At 47.1% G+C, this 15,207-nt stretch overlaps 1 protein-coding gene across 4 annotated transcripts in view; it reads left to right on the top strand.

Moving 5' to 3' along the window:
* The window catches only part of LOC127578397 (tau-tubulin kinase 2-like), a 227,024-nt gene that overhangs the window by 148,733 nt on the left and 63,084 nt on the right, over positions 1–15,207 (top strand). For all 4 annotated transcript variants that reach the window (XM_052030378.1, XM_052030397.1, XM_052030387.1 and 1 more), the window contains one exon: positions 11,003–11,214. In XM_052030378.1, the coding sequence (XP_051886338.1) occupies positions 11,003–11,214 (212 nt within the window). The remainder of the gene's footprint in view (positions 1–11,002; positions 11,215–15,207) is intronic.

The following is a 15,207-nucleotide window of genomic DNA, read 5'->3' as shown; positions in this document are numbered from 1 at the left end:
ATGTTGCTTCCCATTTTTCCAGCGGCTGGAGTCGTCTGTGAACCAGGCATGCCGCTTCTGCTCGGGATCGAGGGAGTCGAAAGGTTGGCCCCAGGACACGGGGGAGGGCGCGATCTCGGGAATGTCTGGGAGTGATTCCTGGGATTGGGGAAAGGACATGACCTCTTCGTGGATGCAGCTGACCCCTTCTGGACCGGGCCGAGCCTGGTCCGCAATGTACCACTTCCACTTCACCGAGGACCTCTGGGCTCGGCCCTCTTTGTGAGTGGAGTCGGGGGACTTGACCCATCGCATGATGGGCAGATGGGGGCGAAGGATGACGGGGTCAGTGCCAGTTTGGTGCTCTGTGGCGAGGAGCGCCAGGTAACAGGCCAGCAGCTGGCGCTCGAAGGCTGTAGCGGGCAGCAGCCTCCGGCAAGGACTTGGTTCAGAAGCCAAGTGGGACTCTGCACCCCTGGGTCCTTTGCCAGAGGCTCCATTTAGTGACCGACTCACTACTGGAGACTTGTAATTCAAAGGGGACCCCTTCCTGACGGGGGGCAAGGGTCAGGGCTTGCTCCACAGCTTGCTTCGCTGTCTCAAAGGCAGCCTGCTGGTCAGGCCCCCAGGAAAAGGTGGCCTTTTTTCGGGAAACCCTATGGAGGTGTCTCAGGATCATAGTAAGGTGCGGGATATGCTGTCTCCAGTAGCCAAGGAGTCCCACAAACCTCTGTGTATTGGTTTTGTTCTTGGGGACGGCAAAATACGAAATTTTGTTCCATGCGGACTCAAGGATCTCTCTCGTGCCAGCGGATTCCTAAGAACAATACATCCTGGGCTGGGCCTTGCACCTTTTCCATATTAATGTCCCAGCCCCGCTCTCTGAGAGAGGAAATTACCATGTCAAGGGCTTCTGCAACAATGGCCTCGGAATGGCCTTGCAGCAAGACATCATCGATGTAGTGGGTGGCTACCACCCCCGGGGGGAGTTCAGTGGTCTGCAAATCCCGTGCAATTAACCCATGGCATATGGTTGGACTGTGGATGTACCCTTGGGGGAGGTGTCTAAATGTATATTGCCTCCCATCCCAGGTAAAGGCAAACTGATCCTGGGAGGTATTGTGGAGGGGGATGGAGAAGAAAGCATTGGCCAGATCTATAACGGCGTACCATGACTTGTCTGGGTGCCCTGACACATTCTCCACGAGGGTGACTGTATCGGGTACTGTGGAAGCGGGGGGGTTGGTGGGGGGCGGGGGGGAGGGGGTCAGCCTTGTTCAACAGCCGGTAGTCCACCGTCATGCGCCAGGTCCCATTCTTTTTTCGGCTGGGCCAGACGGGGCTATTGAAAGGGGAGGCTGCACGCCTAATAACTCCCTCCCACAGCAAGGCTTGCACAGCCTCTGTGATATCCTGGTGACCTCCCAGTACCCTATACTATAGACTACCTGCAAGGGAGGGGGGACGACAACTGGCTCCCATTTAGCCGCCCCGACTACCACCGTGGCTCGGGCGACTCCGAAAGTAAACTTGCCCCGACTAGTGTGCAGGGACTGTCCCTTTAGGACATTTATCCCCAGTATACACTCGGCCGAGTCTGCCTGCAATTAAAACGGCCACCGTTCGGGGGTGGGGGGGGGGGTGGGTGGTGGGTGGTTGGTTCCCGACAGCCATGCGGACCTTGACTGCCTTTGCTGGCAAAAGGGAACCCCACAACCCCTCAATTTGCATCTGTGGCCCCTTCCAAATAGCGGGGTTCCCTGGTACAATGTGCTGGGCACCCATGTCGATGAGTGCCATCCACCTCTGTACTTTCCCGCAGTGTATTGCTACAGGTATGTGTGGCCTCAGATCCCCCGGGTGCGGAAGGGTGACGGAGCAGGCACGCTGGGGACCCTGGCCTTCATCCTATGGGAGGGGGCTGGGGGTCTGCCACTCTGTGGGTGAGGGCTCTTGTGGGCGGAACTGGGCCATCTCCTGCCGCAACAGGTCCCATAGCTGAGCTATGAGTGCAGGAGAGGCCATTTCAGGTAAGGGAGGAGCAGAGGCAATGTCAGCCTCTGTAGGGGCAGCCCACGTGGCCCAGCGGTTGGGGGCACCCCTGAGTCAGGCTTGGAGCTGCGGTGGCCCCGGGGCTTACCGCGGCCAGGCTTCTCCCCGCTAAGCTCCTTCCAGCGCGTGTGGAGAGCGGAGGTCAGAGCTCCAACTATACTCGCGCCATTCACCCCTGTGCGCAACAGATCTAAGTACAGCTGCCTGCGCGTGGGACGGGGGGAGGTGTCCTCAGCCCTCGTCTCCGCTCTGGACCTTCTAGGGCATCCCCCGCTTCATATACTCCAATCCCTCCAGGAGGGTGATGGCATCCCGTACAGTCTTCCCCCCAATCGGTCCCATGAGGGGCAGGACCACCAGTCTCAATTCGGGGTGCACGGTGGCAACTAGGTAGCCTGCTAGCGCGCTAGTCGCCACGGTATTTTCTAAAAGCTCCAGGTCACCTGCCCTCTGGTAAATACCTGTCTCCAGCGCCCACTCTCTAATGACCCCTGTACCCTCACTGACTGTACTCCACTGGGGTCTCGCGAATAGGTCCCATTCTAGGAGGGTAGGGTACCAGGTCCTTACTGCGGTCACTACCCGGTTCCACAGCGTGGCATCGTTCCCAGCCCTCCCTGGTGGCACCTGCAGCCATTGTTGATGCTTTGCTGGTCGGACAGGCTTCCCAGGGCACACGCCTCCTGATGGGAGAGGCTCATGTTGGAGGCCCCCCCATCCCACAGCTGGAGCAGCCACGCAGCCAGGTGCTCACCTGGCTGCTGGCAGTACCGGTCTGCCAGCTGCGTTAACCCTTGATGGAGAAGTCCCGGGTCTCCGTGCATTCTTCCCCGGGGCTGCCTCATCCCCATTCCCCTCCCTCGTGGAGCGGACCTGGGACCGTGTTCGGACGGGTCGAGCCTGCAAGGGCTCGGGGGCACAGGGTGGTGGTCGGGCTTGGAGGGGCTCCTGCTCTTCAAGCGCCCCTTCCTCGTCCGTGTCCATCCATATGTCCCTGTCCCCAAGCCATGTGTCTAGCCGGTCGCCGAGCTGGACCAGGGCTCGGATTTTAAAGGGATCTGGCTGCCAGCCGGCTCTGCAGGTGGCTTGTGCCTGCAGCACCTGAACCAGCTGGCAGGCGACCTCGGTACCCTGGACCTCAAGGTCATTGGCCCGGGTCTGGGCAGTTTGGACCGCCTCCTGGAGTGTGCAACACTTTTGTCAGATGGTCTCTATCTGTCTTTCCCTTACTGAGCAGGAATCCTGCAACTGGCCAGTAATCTCGACCTGGCGCCTCAGGAGGGATGCTAGGAGCCAGATGGCACCCCTCGTGCTCCCTCTGGCACTGGAGAACCCTGACTGCTGGAGCAGGGCCACCATGTGGTGTCCCAGTTTCTCACCACGTGGATCTAACTGCTCAGCCCAGTCCATGGGCTTGCCATGGTTTGCCAGCAGGCTGGCCATGCTCCCAAATCCCTCACTCTTGTCTGTCCACCCCGGGATCCTCTCCTCTATCTGCGCTAGCCTTGTATCCCCAGTTCCAAAACATTCTCCCCGCGTTTGTGTCCAGCCAAAATCCTGAAGACCCTGCTCGCAGCACCAAATGTTGTGTGAAATCGCTCTTTGCTGTCTTAAGGATCAAGGACTCTGGACACAAGCTTTGTAGACCAAAACTAGTTTAATCACAAAGACAAACGCAGGACAGAATGGATGGGAACAGACACACACTTACTCACATGCGGGATACCACGAACATGAGAGGGGATCGCAACTGGGGTATAGAACACTCTCTCACACACACACACACACACACACACACACACACACACACACACACACACACACACACACACACACACACACACACACACACACACACTGATACAAACAAGCACACAATAACAATGTACAACTTCAGGATAGAACACTTCAATGCCTGTCCCACACTAGCATTGGCTCTAATACTACCCTGAGTCTGAGTGGGACGCTCCCAGACCATGTGGTGATGCACTCTTACCAGTGATTTCTGCAGCATTGTCTCACTACTCCTGGGGTCGTCAAAAGAGGGAGAGCTAGGGGATTGCAGCCCTTTTTATGGTCCTAGGAGGCTGGGTGGAGCCTGACTGTTGTGATTTAAATGAGCCAATGGTGTGGGAGTCAAAGACAAAGTTTCCTGCCACAGCCAATGGTCAGGCAGGTTCAGAGACAAAGGGTACTGGTCAGGCAAGTTCAGAGTGGTCAGGCAAATTCAGAGGCAAAGGGTACTCTCACACCTGAGGGGTGGATGTAGCTGCACCTTGATTGACAGTAGTGTCACTCCTGAACAGAGGAGCAATGCTGTCCTCCGGTCAGCGGAGGTCAGTGTCGTTACTGTCAAGTGACAGCCATGTGGATTTCTCACAACACCCTCCCCCCCCCCACTTCCTGAAGTCAATGACCAGTACTTTTGTTTTGCTGACATTGAAAGAAAGGTTGTTCTGACACCATGTTTGTCTTGCTGTCTCCTTCCAGTACTCTGTCTCATCGTTATTTGAAATCTGGCCCGCTATGGTGGTATCATTTGCGAACTTGTAGATGGAGTTAGAGCAGAATCTGGTTAAGTGCAGTAATAACTTTTTAACAAGGAAAATTTTATAAAAATAGTTCAGAATATTGCATTTGATGTAATTGGAGTTGTTGCGACTATACTTGGAGTATAGTATACGTGTGTTCCATAATAGATGTAGAGCTACAATTATTTTCATTCAGTAGTGTTTGAAGTTGGGATGAGTGGATTTTAGTTTCATCTGATACCTGTTTATTGCGTAATCCCTCCATAAACCTTTGTTTCAGAAAACTTGAAGATGGCAAAATATTTGCTACTGCCCAAAGTTTTAAATGTGCATCCAGGCAAGTTGTGAGACAACCGCAGTTTTAAGTAATCATTATATAAAAAGTGTAAATGATGACTCCATGAAAAACTTGGTATAGGGATAGTGTTTAGAGGAAGAAAAATAAATGCACCAGCTTCTATTGAAACTAAAGATCAAATAAAAACTGCAGCTGCTGGGAATCTATAGTAAAAATGGAAAATGCTGGAAATACTCAGCAGGTCTGGCCACATCTATGAGAAGAGAAACAGAGTCAACGTTTCAGGTCAAAGATCCTTCATTAGGGCTGGGAAGGAAACAAAAGAAGCTTGTTAAACTTCAGGAAGGGTGGGGGGGCGGGGGTGGGGGATGTCTCTGACATAGTAAAACTGGGGTGACCATGAGGATAAGCAGTAAACAAGGCAATCTGGTCAATGAGTAAATGGGAGCAGTTGAAGCGAGAGAACACATAGAAACATAGAAAAACTACAGCACAATTCAGGCCCTTCAGCCCACAAAGCTGTCCCAAACATGTTCCTGCCCTAGAAATTACTAGGCTTACCCATAGCTCTCTATTTTTCTCATCTTCATGTACCTATCCAACAGTCTCTTAAAAGACCCTATCGTATCCGCCTCCACCGCCATTGCTGGCAGCCCATTCCACGCACTCACCACTCTCTGAGTAAAAAAAAAACTTACCCCAGACATCTCCTCTATACCTACTCCCCAGCACCTTAAACCTATGTCCTCTTGTGGCCACCATTTCAGCCCTGGGGAAAAGTCTCTGACTATCAACCTGATCAATACCCCTCATCATCTTATATACCTCTGTCAGGTCCCCCCTCATCCTCCGTCTCTCCAAGGAGAAAAGGCCGAGTTCCCTCAACCTGCTTTCATAAGGCATGCTCTGCATTCCAGGCAGCATCCTTGTAAATCTCCTCTGCACCCTCTCTATGGCTTCTACATCCTTCATGTAGTGAGGTGACCAGAACTGAGCACAGTACTCCAAGTGGGGTCTGACCAGGGACCTACATAGCTGCAACACTACCTCACGGCTCCTAAATTCAATTCCCCGATTGATGAAGGACAATACACCATATGCCACCTTAACCACAGAGTCAACCTGCGCAGCCGCTTTGAGCGTCCTATGGGCTCGGACCCCAAGATCCCTCTGATCCTCTACACTGCCAGAGTCCTACTGTTAATACTATATTCTGCCATCATATTTGACCTACCAAAATGAACCACTTCACACTTATCTGGGTTAAACTGCATCTGCCACTTCTCAGCCCAACTTTGCATCCTATCTATGTCCCTCTGTAACCTCTGACAGCCCTCCAAACTATCCACAACACCCCCAACCTTTGTGTCATCTGCAAACTTACTAACCCACCCCTCCCTCATCCAGGTCATTTATAAAAATCACAAAGAGTAAGGGTCCCAGTACAGATCCCTGAGGTACACCACTGGTCACCGACCTCCACTCAGAATACAACCCTTCAACAACCACTCTTTGCCTTCTGTGGGCCAGCCAGTTCTGGATCCACACTGCAATGCCCCCTTGGATCCCATGCCTCCTTACTTTCTCCTTAAGCCTTGCATGGGGTACCTTATCAAATGCCTTGCTGAAATCCATATACACTACATCTACTGCTCTCCCTTCATCGATGTGTTTAGTCACATCCTCAAAAAAAAATTCAATCAGGCTCATAAGGCAGGACCTGCCCTTGACAAAGCCATGCTGACTATTCCTAATCTTATTATACCTCTCCAAATGTTCATAAATCCTGCCTCTCAGGATCTTCCCCATCAGCTTACCAACCACTGAGGTAAGACTCACTGGTCTATAATTCCCTGGGCTATCCCTACTCCCTTTCTTGAATAAGGGAACAACATCCGCAACCCTCCAATCTTCCGGAACCTCTCCCGTCTCCATCGACGATGCAAAGATCAGCGTCAGAGGCCCTGCAATCTCCTCCCTCATTTCCCACAGCAGCCTGGGGTACATCTCATCCAGCCCCAATAACCATTTTGTCAATGACTAAATAGGAGCAATTAAAGCGAGAGAACACAGACAAAAGAATGTTGGAGTTGTGAAATGCAGAGCAGGAGGACATGCCCAGCAGGTCAAGGCTGGACATGTCCGCCACTTCCAGAGGAGAAAAAAAGGGTGGGGGGGGGGGTAAGAAACTAACAAGCTGAGCCAATATCACAGATGAGGGCCCAACAAAAGCTTGAAGAACAGCACCTCATCTGCCTGGGCGCATTAAAGCCTTCTGGACTCGGTATTGAATTCTAAACTTCAGGTAACTTCATTGTCACTGTTATTTGAAATCTGGCCCACTACAGTGGTGTCATTTGTGAACTTGTAGATGGAGTTAGAGCAAAATCTGGTTAAGTGCAGTAAGAACTTCTTAACAGGGGAAAATTTTATAAAAAGATTCAGGGAATCTTTAGTAAAAGTGGAAAATGCTGGAAATACTCAGCAGGTCTGGCCACATCTATGGAAAGAGAAGCGGAGTCAACGTTTCAGGTCAAAGACGCTTCATTAGGGCTGGGAAGGAGACAAAAGAAGCTTGTTCAACTGCAAGAAAGGTGGGGCAGAGGGTGGGATGAAATGTCTCTGACATAGTAAAACTGGGGTGACCATGAGGATAAGCAGTAAACAAGGCAATCTGGTCAATGACTAAATGGGAGCAGTTAAAGCGAGAGAACACAGACAAAAGAATGTAGGAGCTGTGAAGTGCAGAGCAGGAGGACATGCCCAGCAGGTCAGGCTAGATATGTCCTCCACTCCCAGAGCAGAAAATACCTCAACTGCCTGGGCACATTAAAGCCTCTGGACCCGACACTGAATTCTACAACTTCAGGTTACTTCATTTCTCAGTACGTATCAGTTGTCCATCTGTGATATTGGATCGGCTTTGCTTTCTTCCCCCTTTTTCTTCCTCTGAGAGTGGAGGACATATCCAACCTAACCTGCTGGGCAAGTCCTCCTGCGCTGCATTTCGCACCTCTTACATTCTTTTGTCTATGTTCTCACGCTCTTACTGCTCCCATTTACTCATTGACCAGATAGCTTGGTTATAGCTTTATAAACAAGGATTCCTGTCACAGTATGTTGACAGGACAACTAGAGAGAATGCCATATTAGATCTAGTATTAGGTGATGAACTGGGTCAGGTGACATCTCTCAGTGGGTGAGCATTTGGGGGACAGTGACCACTGCTCCTAACTTTTAGCATTGTCATGGACAAGGATAGGAGCAAAGAGCACAGGAAGATATTTAATTGGGCAAGGGCAAATTATGAGGCTATAAGGCTAGAACTTGCAAGTGTAAATTGGGATGACATTTTTGAAGGGAAATGTACTATGGGGATGTGGTTGTTGTTCAGGGATCTCTTGCAGGATGTTGGGAATAAATTTGTCCCGGTGAGGCAGAGAAGGAATGGCAGGGTGAAAGAACCATGGGTGACAAGAGAGGTGGAACAAATAGTTAGGAGGAGGAAGGCAGCATACATAAGGTGTAGGCAGCAAGGATCAAATAGGGCTCATGAGGAATATAGGGTAGCAAGGAAGGAACTTAAGAAGGGGCTGAGGAGAGCAAGGGGACATGAGAAGGCCTTGGCGAGTAGGGTTAAGGAAAATCCCAAGGCTCTTTTCACTTAAGTGAAGAGCAGAAGGACGACAAGAGTAAAGGTAGGACCGATTAGAGACAAAGGTGGGAAGATGTGCCTGGAAGCTGTGGAAGTGGGTGAGGTCCTTAGTGAGTACTTTACTTCAGTATTCACCAAGGAGAGGGGCCTTGATGATGCTGAGGACAGTGTTGGTAAGGTTAATGTTCTAGAGTATGTAGATATCAAGAGAGAAGATGTGTTGGAACTGTTAGAAAATATTAGGACAGATAAGTCCCTGGGGCCTGACGGAATATTCCCCAGGCTGCTCCGCAAGGCATGGGAGGAGATTGCTGAACCGTTGGCTAGGATCCTTGAGTCCTCGTTGTCCATGGGAATGGTACCAGAGGATTGAAGGATGGCAAATGTTGTCCCCTTATTCAAAAAAGGAAGTAGGGATAGTCCAGGGAATTATAGATCAGTGAGTCTTACATCTGTGGTGGGCAAGCTGTTGGAAAGGATTCTAAGAGATAGGATCTATGGGCATTTAGAGAATCATGGACTGATCAGGGACAGCCAGTATGGCTTTGTGAAGGGCCAATCATGTTTCACAAGCCTTTGTGAAGAGCCAATCATGTTTCACAAGCCTGGTAGGGTTCTTTGAGGAGGTGACCAGGCAGATTGATGAGGGTAGTGCAGTAGATGTGGTCTACATGGATTTAATATAGTAAGGCATTTGACAAGGTTCCACATGGTAGGCTTCTTCAGAAGGTCAGAGGATCCAGGGTGGCTTGGCCATGTGGATACAGAATTGGCTTGCACATAGAAAGCAAAGGGTTGTGGTGGAGGGAGTGCATTCAGATTGGAGGGCTGTGACTAGTGGTGTCCCACAGGGATTGGGTCTGGGACCTCTACTTTTCGTGATTTTTATTAATGATTTGGATGAGGGGGTAGAAGGGTGGGTTGGCACGTTTGCAGACGACACAAAGGTTGGTGGTGTCGTGGATAGCGTGGAGGGCTGTCGAAGATTGCAGAGGGACATTGATAGAATGCAGAGCTGGGCTGAGAAGTGGCAGATGGAGTTCAATCCGGAGAAGTGTGAGGTGGTACACTTTGGAAGGACAAACTCCAAGGCGGAGTACAAAGTTAATGGCAGGATTCTGGGTAGTGTAGAGGAGCAGAGGGATCTGGGGGTTCATATCCACAGATCCCTGAAAGTTGCCTCACAGGTGGATAGGGTAGTTAAGAAAGCTTATGGAATGTTAGCATTCATAAGTCGGGGGATTGAGTTTAAGAGCCACAAGGTAACGATGCAGCTCTACAAAACTCTGGTTAGACCACGGTTCTGGGACCTCTACTTTTCGTGATTTTTATTAATGATTTGGATGAGGGGGTAGAAGGGTGGGTTGGCAAGTTTGCAGACGACACAAAGGTTGGTGGTGTCGTGGATAGCGTGGAGGTACTGAATATAGTCCTGGTTGCCTCATTATAGGAAGGATGTGGAAGCGTTGGAAAGGGTGCAGAGGAGATTTACCAGGATGCTGCCTGGTTTAGAGAGTATGCATTATGAGGAGAGAGTAAGGGAGCTAGAGCTTTACTCTTTGGAGAGGAGGAGGATGAGAGGAGACATGATAGAGGTATACAAAATATCAAGAGGAATAGATAGAGTGGACAGCCAGCGCCTCTTTCCCAGGGACCAATGCTCAATACGAGAGGGCATGGCTTTAAAGTAATGGGTGGGAAGTTCAAGGGAGATATCAGAGGGAGGATTTTTACCCAAAGAGTGGTTGGTGCATGGAATGCGCTGCCTGGGGTGGTGGTGGAGGCAGGTACATTGGTGAAGTTCAAGAGATTGCTAGATAAGCATATGGAGGAATTTAAAATTAGAGGGATAGTCTTAGGCGAGGTTTAAAGGTCGGCACAACATTGTGGGCCAAAGGGCCTGCATTGTGATGGTACTGTTCTATGATTCTATCCCATGGTCATCCCAGTTTTAGAGAGACATCCCCCTCATCTACTCTCCCTGCAGATTAACAAGCTTTTGTTTCCTTTCCAGTTCTGACACAGGATCTTTGAGCTGAAGATCAATGTTTCTTCCATTGATGCATACATCTTAAAGGAAGAAAGCAAACTTGTTTTACTGGAGCTGTTTTTACAGTCTCATGATATCCTGAAGGTCTTTACAGTCAATTCAATACTTTTGGTCATTGTTTTATAAGAAAATACAGCAATCAATTTGTTCACAGCATGGTTCAATAAGCAGTAGAAAACATGTTTTAATGAGTTTGATTGAGAGTTGAATGATGACCACAACAGCCCAACTTCCTTATGGGCTCTTTAGTGACTTCCTGTGAGTGCAGTTCAGCTTTTGGTTTAAACACATCTTCTAAAATACTTCAGACAATATTTAGTTGCTTAATATGTTTAAAGATGAGGGATAAAGTAACAAGAGCAAAAGAAAGGTGGGCAAGTTTTTATTGGCTGGCCTTTGTAGCTGAGATTACAGACATTTTTCTTCTAAAAATGCAGGGGGTCGCTGAAGAAGAGAGCAGTCATGGTGCTGGAAATGTACCTCAAAATGGGCCAAGCCTGGGATCCCCTGTGAAGGTGCGCTCTGAGACTTTGCAACCAGATCGGGATATGCCATTGTTAAGAAAGTTGAGATCAATTCACAGCTTTGAGTTTGAAAAACGTCTCACCTTGGAGCCAAAGCCTAGCACTGATAAATTCTTGGAAGCTTGGTAAGTGCAAGTTTATTCTCTTCTGGATTAATTTTCTATTGTGAATGTATTCTGCAGTTATTTAAAGGAGTGTACTCAAAAGAGTCTTGGCACTTGCGCTGAACACTGCTCATTTTGCAATGGAAAAGCATGTTTCACAGGACATCAGGATGAATTATGTGAAACTTGATTCTTGTGCCTTGAGTCAGTTTAATTTTTCAGTGTAACAACTTTTGTAGTTAATTGTTATCATTTTTAATTTTGGATATATTTTTGAAATAATTGTAAACTAATGTAAAATTAATTGAGAAATTCAGGTATTCTGGTTATGAAACTAGATGGTTTAATTAATAAAGACAGCGCAGAGTTAGTTGATCAAAACATGAGGAAAATGGGGAAAAAAGTATTCTCATGTATTTAGTTTTAACATGAAAAATTTGCTTTGTTTCGGAGACCCACCTTCTTAAGGCCATTTTCCCTTTGGGCTATGTTAGAACATAAATAGATAGAGTTACAGTATATGGCACTGAAATGGGCCCTTCTGCCCAACTTGTTCATGTCAACCAAGCTGCCTTCCTGAGCTAGTCCCATTTGCCTGAATTTGTCCCATATCCCTCTAAACCAATGTGTCCAAATGTCTTTTAAACATTGTAAATGTATTTGCCTCTACCACTTCCTCTGGCAGCTTATTCTAGATCCCCACCAGCCTCTGTGTGGGGAAAACTTGCCCCTTAGGTCCCCTCTAAATCTTTTCCTTCTCACCTCAGACCTTGCCCTCTAATTTTAGACTCCCCTACCGTGAAAAACAACACTGTGACCACTCATCTTATCTATGTCCTTCATTATTTTATAAACCCAGATCCAAAGTTATCCTATTTCTACAAGCATGTAAGGTGCTAGCTGGATGGTGCTGCATATAAGGTATTTTAGAAATGTTATTTCTACTGCAGTGTAGAACTAATACAATGAAGTAATAAAGCGATGATCCTAAAGTATTGTTCAGTTAACATAAAGGATGGCTCGACATTAAAAAAAAGACCAGGGCCTGATAGTGCTAGGTCCTGCCCACTGCCCACGTTCTTCCTTGAAGTTTCTTGCACCTTTCTGTGAGATCCGTTATCCTGTAGGTTTGGGTTCTGTGGTTGTCTGTGAAGCAGAGTGAGCAGTGACTAGACCCTCAGTGGCAAGTCCAGCAGGGCAAGGGGAGGTCCACCATGCTGGCATCTGACTTCTGCTCTCCTGTGACTTTAGTCTTTTGGTGTGCAAGAGTGGAAGCCAGTGGCTAATGGAATATGAAGCCGCAATTTATCTGATGCTTCCAACTAAAGATCGGTATGTTCTAGCTCATTAATGAAGACTTTGAATTGGCCAAAACTAAAATGTTCAACCATTTGAAGGTAATGAAAGGCAAGAATTTTCAATATTGTGCTGTTTTGGTGGCCAATTGAAAAATATGTTAATGGATTGTTCCTGTTTTGCTTTTCATCATCAATATGCCACATTCACGACACCAGAGCAGGACTCTTAAGTGATACTTTTGAGAAATGAAGATACATACTTTAAATGTCTATCCCTCAGGAACACCTTCATGGGCTAAGAACTTTACAGCAAGAGCAACTTGTTTTCATGTGGTAAAATATTTAAAAGCACTCAAGCATTATTAGACGAAACTTGACAGCAGACTTCTTATCAAGACAGTGATCAAAAATTGGGTCAAAGCAGCTTGTAAAGAGCAGCTATGGGAAGCAAGGCAGCTGACAGCTAAAGGTACCTCCAAGAAAATCCCCAGTTTCAGTGATGATGGGGATTATGTCCTATTCTGCTGGATCTTTCCAGAATCAAGGCAGCTTTGGAAGATCATAATCAATGCATCTCTGCATCCACATCTTTTGAGGCCCTTGGCTGCTGACCATCGGGTTCAGGGAACTTGTCGGCTGAGTTCCATTAGTTTGCTCAGTTCCTTTTCACTAATGACGGTGGATTAATTTAATTTCCACCCTTCCTTTTGCGTTTAGATTTTCTGCTGTTATTGGGATGCTTTTCATGCTTTCTACTATTAAGATTCATACAAAATATTTGTTCAGAGTTTCTGCCACTTCCATTCATCCCATCATTAATTCCCCAGCCTTGTCATAAGGAGCCAATGCTTATATTAGCTACACTCTTTTCCCATACACTTGTAGAAGCTGTTTTTTTTCCCTACGTAATTCCAGTTAACTTGCACTTTCTCCCTTTTTTGTTTTCTAAATTTTTTCCCTTTGCTGGTTTCTAAAATTTTCCCAATCACCTGGTCTACCACTAATCTTCACGACATTTTATTTTTTTTCTCCCAGTTTGAGATGCAGCCAGTTCTGAAGCACATGTCTTCAGCACTAAAAAGCCAGAATGCTGCCAGCACATAAAAGCTTGCAGTATCTGGAATGGTCAGCTGTGGAGTGGATCAAGTTGGTTGAAGGCTGCCTTCTGTGTTGGTGGGGACCTCTTGAAAAGACAGAGGGGGAATCATCCACTTGGCACTTTTAGCTACAGGTGGCTGCAAATGCTCTTGTCATGCCTATGCAACATTTAGGCATGAGTAAGTAACATTTCTCCCTGCCCAAAAGCACTGAGGTGATACTTCTATCGTAAGTATTGCAATACTCAAGAAGGTGGCTTACCACCATCATCCCAAGGGCAATTAGGAATTGAAGTTGCTTGCTGGCCTTGTCATAATGGCCACATCCCTTGAAAGAGTTGGGGGAAAAAAAATCTACAACCCATCATCTCTGTGCCAACAATTTAAAATATAATCTCAGTGCAGTGCATTGCCCTCTGCTTCCAGAATTTATTCACCTTTATCTTGAGTAAGCATTGATTTTTGCTAGTGCAGTAATAAAAAGAGAAAGTAAAGAACTACTCTGGGCCACACACGTTATCTGATAAGAGACAACCCTCCACTGAGCCACCAGGAGAAACTTCAGTTTTGTTAGCTACTCCTGGTGGTGAAGCATTAGATGCTTTAAAGTCCCTGGATAAAGAAATTTCTAATATTTTTAATTTCATGACCTCTCTGCTTGACCTCTGAACCAGAAGGATTACTCTTTCATCCCATTAAAGTTGCTTATAATTTTTTAAAAATCTAATTTTAACTTTCTGCTCCCTTGGAGATGGTCTCTTTTCTGCTAGTTTCCCTGGTATGCAGTTGAACATAGCTGGCTGAGAAGGCATATGATGAACAACAAAAACTGAGAAGATAGTGTAAAGTATCATTGGTGTACTATTCTTTACTCCACATTTGAACCCTTCAACTTACGAATTGGCTCACAGCTTCAAAACACAAAATCAAAAAGGTGGAAGGATGAAGAGAAATATTGACAGTAGTCTGTAGAGTGTCAGAATGAATACTCTTGTAGATATTCTATTGCCTGTATGACTCTCTCTCCCTTTTGCTCTCCTTTTATTTATAATGAAAAATATCCAGTTGGAACATCAAACAGTACAGCATAGGAGCAGGTCCTTCAGCCCACGATGTTGTGCAGGCCATTATGCCAATCCAAACTAATTCCCTCTGCCCTGCATATAATCTATATCCCTCCATTCCCTGCCTATTCATGTGTCTGTCTAAATGCCTCTTAAACGTTGCTATTATATCCCCTGGCAGAACATTACGGGCACCTACCACTCTCTGTGTAACAAAATACTTGCCTTGTAAATCTCCTATAAACTTCTCCCTCTCATGTTGAAGCTATATGTTCTAGTATTTGACATTTCTACCCTGGGGGAAAAAGACTGACTATCTACCCTATCTATGCCTCTCATAATTTTATATACTCTTTAGATTTTACTATCCTTCATTCTCCATTTCAGCAGTTAATTAGTAGCTTTTTATCAGTAATACAGAATATTACATAAAATTGTACATCTGGTTCTTTCTCAACCTAGGATCATGTAAGTGTGTAAACCCTATAAGTTGGCATGCTCAGATGTTTAATACGTTGATCAGTAAACAACAGTAATTTTGTTGTTTACTCTAGA

This window comes from Pristis pectinata, chromosome 1 (assembly GCF_009764475.1).
Source record: "Pristis pectinata isolate sPriPec2 chromosome 1, sPriPec2.1.pri, whole genome shotgun sequence".
Taxonomy (NCBI): Eukaryota; Metazoa; Chordata; class Chondrichthyes; order Rhinopristiformes; family Pristidae; genus Pristis; species Pristis pectinata.
The sequence above is the reverse complement of the archived record's forward strand: the minus strand, read 5'-3'. Positions and strand labels throughout refer to the sequence as shown.